Source organism: Mastacembelus armatus, chromosome 3, assembly GCF_900324485.2.
Source record: "Mastacembelus armatus chromosome 3, fMasArm1.2, whole genome shotgun sequence".
In the NCBI taxonomy this organism is placed as follows: domain Eukaryota; kingdom Metazoa; phylum Chordata; class Actinopteri; order Synbranchiformes; family Mastacembelidae; genus Mastacembelus; species Mastacembelus armatus.
This window is the reverse complement of record NC_046635.1, coordinates 16,566,829-16,575,621: the sequence shown is the minus strand read 5'-3', so window position 1 is coordinate 16,575,621 and position 8,793 is coordinate 16,566,829. Positions and strand designations below refer to the sequence as shown.

General features: G+C 40.6%; 1 protein-coding gene across 1 annotated transcript; it reads left to right on the top strand.

Moving 5' to 3' along the window:
* Window positions 1-1,296: 1,296 nt before the first annotated feature.
* LOC113122653 (potassium channel subfamily K member 2-like) lies at window positions 1,297-8,476 on the top strand. Its single transcript, XM_026294137.1, has 9 exons — window positions 1,297-1,312; window positions 1,371-1,477; window positions 1,653-1,765; window positions 2,638-2,728; window positions 3,215-3,332; window positions 4,007-4,167; window positions 6,357-6,543; window positions 6,638-6,777; window positions 8,144-8,476. Exons 1-9 carry the CDS (start codon window positions 1,297-1,299, stop codon window positions 8,474-8,476), a joined length of 1,266 nt encoding a protein of 421 aa, XP_026149922.1.
* Window positions 8,477-8,793: the final 317 nt, after the last annotated feature.

The window sequence follows — 8,793 nt, the reverse complement described above, 5'->3', positions numbered from 1 at the left end:
AACTTTTAACAACACACAAACATGCAAGTCCATACCCATCCCTGACAAGCAGGTGGTCCGCCTGGCTACAAAAGACATGAGGAGGACACTACCTAGAGTCAACCCATGGAAAGCTGCATGCTGGGATAACATACCAGGGAGAGTACTCAGGAACTGTGCTGACCAGCCAGCAGGTGTCCTTACAGAGATCTTTAACATCTCCCTGAGCCAGGCTGTGGGCCCTGCAAGCTTCAAAAAGACCATCATCATCCCAGTGCTGAAGAAGTCAACAATGAGGTGTCTCAATGATTACTGCTCCCATCATGATGGAGTGCTTTGAGCGTCTGGTCAAGAGGCACATTCACTCCACTCTGCCCACCTCACTGGACCCACAGCAATTTACATACTCTTTCAACCGCTCCACTGATGACACTATGTTCTCCACCCTGCATTCTGTTGTTTCACATTTGGTCACAAAGGACACATATGTCAGAATGCTGTTCATTGAGTTCAGCTCAGTATTGATTACAATCATCCACCAGCAACTGGTGAGGAAACTCTACTGGGCCTCAACACTCCACTCTGCAACTGGATTCTAGATTTCCTGACAGAGAGACCACAGTCAGTTTATATTGGTAGCAGAACATAACACTGAGCACAGGTGTCCCCCAAGACTGTGTGCTCAGCCCACTGCTGTTCATGCTTCTCACCCACAACTGCACGGCAAAATCGGAATCCAACCTCATTGTTTGCTGATGATACGACAGTAGTGGGCCTTATCAGCAATGACAATGAAACACTGTACAGAGAGGAGGTGTAATCACTGGTGAGCTGGTGTCACAACAACAGTCTGTCTCTTAATGTGAACTTCTAGAGAAGGTTGACCACCTTCCCCTGCTCATCAGCTGCTCAGTAGTTGAGAGAGTCAATAGTTGAGAGTTTCTTGGTGTATAAATTTCTGATGATGTCACCTGGACTCCCAACACTAACTCCACTGTGAAGAAGGGACAACATCTTCACTTCCTGTGGAGGCTGAAGGGAGCCAGCCTTCCATGTCTCATTCTAACCACCTTCTAATGTGGAACAGTGGAGAGTGTCCTGGCCAGCTGCAGGACTTTTTAGGCACACTGCATACAGACTCTCTGCCATTGTGATGTATCCCTCTCAAGCCACCCATGTAAATTGTTTTGTCACTATCTATGCACCTTGGTCCATTACTAACAACATTTTGTTCTTTTGTATACAGTGTATCTGAAGAATGACAATAAAGCTTGAGTTGAGCTGAGACAATGAACAGACAAACATGTTGACTAGAGCATGTTAGCAGAGACAGGTAGGGGAAGTGTGTTGGGAGAAAATCAATGGTATGTTTTTTTCATTTTACCTCACAGTGGCAGCTCCAGACTTATTGGACCGTAAAAACACCACACACAACAACAAGCCCCGTCTCTCCTTCTCCACGAAGCCAATCACACTGACTCTCCGGGAGGAGAGTGAGGTGAGAGGATAGAGAAAAAAGTACAAACTTTAAAAGTAGAGTTTTATTTTCATCACACAGTTATTGTTTTTCAGTGGGAAAAACTAACATGTATTTAAGGTTTTGGCATTAAAGGATATTTTAGGCTGCCTCTTGTGTATGTATGTGGATTGATTCATGACTTGAAGTGTTGCAGGTGGTTGCCACAGTGATGAAAAGGAAGACAGTGACAGCAATCTTTCTTTTGGTGGTTCTGTATCTGGTGATGGGAGCAGCAGTCTTCAAGTCCCTGGAACAGCCTCATGAAAGGTAGACAGGCTAAATATATGTTTAACTGTCTGGCTGCCTCATAGGCCTGAAAAGTCATCTGCTCATGAGTCCACCTATACCCATCATACCCAACACTGTCTACTAGCTGTAAATTGCTCACCTATTTTAGGGTTTTCCCCAGTGGCACTGAAAACTGCAAATTTAGCTCCTTGTAAAAGATGCCGTGTGGACATTTTTAACGAGCAATTTTACATCTTTCTTTTATTGTGAAAATAATGCGATATATTTTAGGTCTGCCGGAATTTCTGCATATACTGAAAACCATGTAGTTCTCTCAGCTTGTAGTGCTGAACCTGTACAGCAGTGGCTATTTGTAACAAATCTTTACTAATCTTAGATGGTAACTATAAAATGTGGAGTCCCACCCGATTCAAATGCTGGGCTTCTGAAATTTAGTTCTGTATGCTTGCAGGACAATATCTTTTACCATGCCTATGCATATGATCTCTAGATTCACTACTGGCAGTTTAACAGCAAGTAAACAACTGGATGTAATTCATTTCACCAAAGAGTAAAAAACTACCATCAAACTCCAGTAGAACACTACACTATAAATACTCTTATGACATTAGGTCTTATTCCAAATCTTTATACTGGATCAATTTAGAGGACAAAATGCTGGTGGTAATTTGCTAATCAGTGAAAATAAACTGCAAACTAATACTAGTTTAGTCCTTTTAATCAGTTTGAACAAAATCAGCACAGGTTGATTTTGGAGACTCATTGGTACTGTTTTCACTGTTTGCTGTTTTAAAAAAAAAGAGTTTTGAGCAGGGTTGACTTTGTTTGTGAAACATAAAGACATGATTGCAACTATTTCTCAGCTTTAGTTACCATCTTTCTCATTCCAGTGCCCAGCGTTTGGCCATCCTGACCCAGAAGCTTGAGTTCCTGTCCAGACACTCCTGTGTGAACCAGAGTCAACTGGAGGAGATGGTTAAGGTAAAACCAATCTCACATTTAAACTGATTTTAGTACTGTGTGTACTACACATGGTTGTAATTCAGCACAGCTGCTGAGGTTTCAGCATTGTGAACAGCTTGTACAGCTGCACAGGACTAAAGAAGCACTTCCATTTTTGTTGGTTCGGTCCTATTATGAGTTATTAAACCGTCCTGGGACACTTACAATAACTCACACAAGATTTCTTTGAGGCATTCTCTTTAACAGCTCCAGTTTTTGCCTTTCTCACAGCTATCTCAAGTTTTTTTATTTTTCATCTTCAATTTATTAGATAGACAAGCACACAAAGGCACATTCCTGCCAGCACTGGTACAATAAATATATTTTCAAAAGCTTAAATGTTTCATGCAATTTATTTCTGCAACAGCATTAAAATTAATAAAGTGTGTGTTTTTAGCCAGAATTTGACCGTTCCTTTGATAACAGCTTTTGAAAACAATTTTTTTTCTGTCTCTGTCTCTCCAGCAAGTTGTGTCTGCTATGCGTTCAGGCGTAAACCCAGCAGGAACCCTGGTCAACCACAGCAGCCTGTGGGACCTGAGCTCTGCCTTCTTCTTTGCTGGGACTGTCATCACAACCATTGGTAGGACACATCCACAGACATTTGTACAGCTTTGTGAGGACTCTCACTGACAAATGCAAAGCATTCCCTAGACCCTTAAAATAATCTGAATCATCACAAACTGGCTACAAATTGATGTACTGTACTATTATAAATTGCCTTGTATTGTATTGTGATTTTGGTCTATAAAATTAATGTATATAGCTGGAATGTAAAATAATCTCTTAACTTCTTAAAAACATAAAACCTAGCAAAGTAGCAAATGAAACATAAACCCAACAATATACTGTATACAATCTATAAAAAAAATATTAAAGAATTAAAGACTAGCAAAATTGTCGTGTATCACATGCAAACTAAAGTGAGAAGTATTGACTTATATCACCAGTTAACTTGTTATAATTGAGGATTTAGTACGTGATTTATTTTGTCAACTTTTCTGAAGCCATACACTGTGCAAAAAAGTTAAAGGTTGCAGTAACTCCTAACTTTATGGATTAAAAAAGCAAATATTTCCATTTAGAAGAAAAGCTGCATATGCTACACATTGTTGGCTCTATCTGCAAAAACACAAAATAAAGCCATTAAACACTGACATACGCCTATAAATACTCACAAATTCCGCAGTAGGTAGAGGAGAAAATGCTCCTCATGATGCATTTTGCTGTTTCACTTTCCTTCTGTTATCTCTGTAGGTTTTGGGAACACCTCCCCACACACAGAAGGTGGGAGAATATTCTGCATCATCTATGCCTTGTTAGGGATCCCCCTGTTTGGCTTTCTTTTGGCTGGTGTTGGAGACCAGCTTGGCACCATATTTGGCAAAGGCATTGCCAGAGTGGAGAAAATGTTTGTGGTCAGTCTGGAAAAACACACACACAAAACATACAAGCTGGTGCAGGTGGACTGGCACATACATTATTTCTCAAAAACATATAGGAGAGTTCCTACCTGCTTATTCATGGCCTTATTCATGGACTGATATATACTTTAATCTCAAATAGCTCAAATTAACTAACCCACACTAACTCTTTTAGAGCATATTTACAAAGACCTACAACTGATTTAATTACCATGCTATGCACTGATTTAACAGCATAGATCTTATACTCTGGTATGTAATTTGGTATTGATATATTCTGTGGAAACTCTTGTGACTTTAACCCCTCTAGCTGAATAAAATGAATGATTCATCACATTATTGCAAAAATCCAAAATTACCATAAAGAGTTCCTTGAACCTTGTTTGCATCGGTCTAATATATCCACAGATATTGTAAGTTTGGACCACAAATAAACATAATTTCACTAACGCAGTATAAATGTCTGACAAAGTTCATGGCATATAACAGTACAGAGTGGGCAGGTTTTCCAAAAAAACCCTTGCAGCAGAATAAAGATGTATGAGATCTGATAATATAAGTTTCAGTCTAGATTTGTTAGCTATACTCAGTGTAAAATGATCTCACAGTTTGCAGTTTTTTAACCATTTGTACCATGGTCTTATATGTCTGGGGCCTTTTAAACAACATCCCCTGCAGGCTGAGCTGGTTTAGAAACAATGATGTATCCATGATAAAGAAAGCCTGTGACTTTTACTTACATTTGCAAATATAATTCTCCAGCTGAGGGCCATACTGAAGGATTTCTGTACATGAAGGGTGGACTTAAAGCATACATACATTTTGTGTCCAGATTTTATACATTCAAGTTTTAGCTATGAATAATTTGCTTTCATGTCCTGAAAGAAATTAGCAGAAAGGCCAATCCAGAATGTGTAATTCAGAATGATTGGCTCCTTCTGCTGGTCTCTTGGCACCAAAGGGACTCAGTAATGAATATTATGACTAAAGCTGAGGACATAGGACAAAGGTTTATTGTGTAAGTGTGTGATTGTATTTCTGAATGCCTATGCTTTCTGCAGACTGCGTGAGACAGTAGCTTTATACTCTGAATGTATTTTATTTTCTACTGCACCAGCGGGACCAATTTAGAGAATAATGTTATTACTGCTAACAGCATTTAACTCTTTCACTCTTTCACTGTTTCACTGTTTCACTTCAAAACTTTTTTCTTTTTAACACTGTGCTGGATGTGTTGTTGTTGGTTGGGGCTCCACTTCAGTTCAGACTGAAACATCTCAATAATTATGAGATAAAATTTTGTCCACATATTCATGGTTCCAAAATAAATCCTAATGGCTTTGGTGATTCTTTGACTTTTTCTGTTGATTGCCATGGAGTTGGGTACACACCTCAAATTCATCCATCCATCCATCCATTTTCTATACCCGCTTATTCCTTAACCAGCATCACAGGGATGTGCTGGAGCCTATCCCAACTCTCTTTCAGGTGGAAGGCAGGGGTACACCCTGGGCAGGTCACCAGTCCATCACAGGGCCACATATAGACACACAACCACAAACGCTCACACTCACACCTATGGGCAATTTAGGGTCACCAATTGACCTCGGCATGTTTTTGGACTGTGGGAGGAAACCGGAGTACCCAGAGTAAACCCACGTTTAAACCCAGAACATGCAAACTCCACACAGAAAGGTTGCAAATCCATGACCTTCTTGCTGTGAGGCAACAGTGCTAACCACTCAGCCACCATGCTGCCCTCTTATAATTCAAAATTCTTATTTCACATTATTCAAAGATTAGATGACCACATTATTTTCAGCATATAACTGCAGCTGGAACATTTGAGTGACTTCTCATTGCTGAACAAGGTGACAAATAGGCATATTTTAGCAAAAACATGATTTGCCCTGCATTATCTCTTTTAGGAACTAGCTTATTGCCGCTCTAACAGTTCCAGAATAGAATCAATCCATTTCAGTGTTAATGTACAGTTTCCCTCAGCATCTGCTCCTCAGATCAAAGGAAATTTGATCAATAATAAGCACTTAAGGAAGGACAAGCTTTGTATAGCCCGTTTAAAGTGATCACAAACAGAAATATTGGATCCCTATAAGTTGTACAGGTACTTGCTGCAGAGTTGAAATTCACTGCCATATTTTTCTGCCTCTCCCCTTACACAGCACTGGGACATCAGTCAGACAAAGATCCGAGTTATCTCCACCCTGCTGTTTGTGTTGTTTGGCTGTCTATTATTTGTGGCGCTACCAGGGGCCATCTTTAAACATATTGAGGGTTGGTCTGCGCTGGAGTCCCTTTACTTTGTCGTCATCACACTGACTACCATTGGATTTGGGGACTTTGTAGCAGGTACAGACACCCTATCCCTGATAAAATTGCCCTGCCACTTTACATCATCTAATCTGCTTCATCAGACTCAACATCTCCTTTTTTCTATGACTAGGTGGGTCAGAAATAGAGTACTTAGATTATTATAAACCAGTTGTATGGTTTTGGATTCTGGTTGGACTGGCCTACTTTGCTGCTATTCTCAGTATGATCGGGGACTGGCTAAGAGTCATCTCCAAGAAGACCAAAGAAGAGGTATGAGACTGTTAGTTTCCAATTGCATCTTCATTCATGGACTTTGTCTCATTTCTTATGCAGCTTGTTTCTGTTGCTTTCTAACTTTACCCCTATTTCCATCCTCTAGGTTTCTTTCCTTCTGTCTCTCATTGACACACAAGTTATACAAGCTACTAGGTTACAGTGTCATGTCCCCACCTCAGCTTTTGCCCAATACTTAAATTCATTTCAGATAAGACTGATAAGACTGTTTTCTAATCTAAATTACTGTCTCTACACACATGAATGCAGCCTTAGGCCATTATGATGAGCATTTCCAGAAAGAGACAGGGAAGGAGAGGGATAAGTTGGACCATCCGTCCGTCTGTCCGTCCATCCATCCATCCTACTTTTCATTCCTATTTAGAGTCATGGGTATCTGCTGGAGCCTATCCCAGCTCTCTGTGGGTGAAAGGCAGTGGTACACTCTGGACAGGCCACCAGTCCATCACAGTCAATTAGACAATGTGTGATGATTATCAGAAAAAATATGTTTAAAACTGTACACTAAAGTCAGCAATGGCTGTGCAAAAATGCAGTTATTTTCAAAATGAAACATCTGGAAAACCTGGCATTTTCCCTCCATAATGACATAGTTAACACCTTTGTTAGAATTAGATTTCACAGATTTTTTTTATTGACCATAGGTTTAGTGAGAGGTGAGCTAAAATTTGGCCATACATTTAAACAGTTATTAGCTAACATCATCTGCTCATATAAGCGTTTCAGTGTACAAGATGTCTGGCAAGAACAGGACCGCATGACCATTGATTGATTGATCATTGATTGTAGCTGTGGCTCAGAGGTAGAGCAGATTGTCCACTATTGGTTAGTGAACTCAAAGTTGTTCTTGGTGGCTGTTCCATCAGCCTGTGATGGACTGGTGAACTGTTCAGGGTGTACCCCTGCCTTCCATCCAAAAGAGAGCTGGGATAGGCTCCAGCAGATCCCCGTGACCCTGGTTAAGGACTAAGCCGGTGTAGATAATGGATGCATGGCTGTTCCATCAGTGTGTGATTATGTGCTTAAATGGGTGGGTGAATGGGCAAACAGCATAAAAGGATATATCTATCTACTAGATAGATGGATGGATGGATGGATAGATAGATGGATGGATGGATAGATGGATAGATGGATGGATGGATGGATAGATGGATAGATGGATAGATAGATAGATGGATGGATGGATAGATGGATGGATGGATGGATGGATGGATAGATAGATGGATAGATGGATAGATAGATAGATGGATAGATGGATGGATGGATGGATGGATGGATGGATGGATGGATGGATAGATAGATAGATAGATAGATAGAGCTTAACTCCTCTTTCTTCTTCCAGGTGGGAGAGATCCGTGCTCATGCTGCAGAATGGACAGCTAATGTCTCTGCAGAGTTCAAAGAAACCCGTCGTCGTGTTAGTGTTGAGATCTATGATAAGTTCCAGCGTGCAACGTCAATTAAACGCAAACTGTCCTCAGAGCTGGGGTTCAGCCCTGCCCCTGAGCTCACCCTACCCAAGAGGACTGTATTGGTCAACATCAATGATGAACACGACAAGAACGAGAAGGAGGCCGGGGGCTTAACAACACCTCTGGCCAGAAAATGTGGTTTGTTCATGAATGGTGTGGACCCTGAAAGAGGTGACATCTCAATCACTGAATATCTCAAGTAAAAAGGTGACAGTCAAGAAGACCCTCCCAACGTCTTTCCATTTGTTATAATGTGTGGCACCCATGTTGACAGGATGTTGATCAAATTAACTGTTTTTATTCACAAATCAAGCAATAATGAAAATGTAGTACTTTGTGATCCCAGCAGGCATGCCTTCATCTTTTTTCAGGGCTGTGGCAGGAGCCCTGAAAAAACAAAACAACAACAACAGATTTTTTGACAATTGAATAGATAGTTTTCTTGCTACACTGCCATCATCCCAAAAGTGAAACAAAGAGAAAGGAGAACATAGGGCGCAGGAGTTGATGCTACTTGTAT

Excerpts from the sequence above, each read along its gene's own strand:
- LOC113122653 (XM_026294137.1), top strand. Across the intron at positions 4,168-6,356 it reads GAGTGGAGAAAATGTTTGTG|CACTGGGACATCAGTCAGAC; the intron begins GTCAGTCTGGAA and ends CCCCTTACACAG. Across the intron at positions 6,778-8,143 it reads CCAAGAAGACCAAAGAAGAG|GTGGGAGAGATCCGTGCTCA; the intron begins GTATGAGACTGT and ends TTCTTCTTCCAG.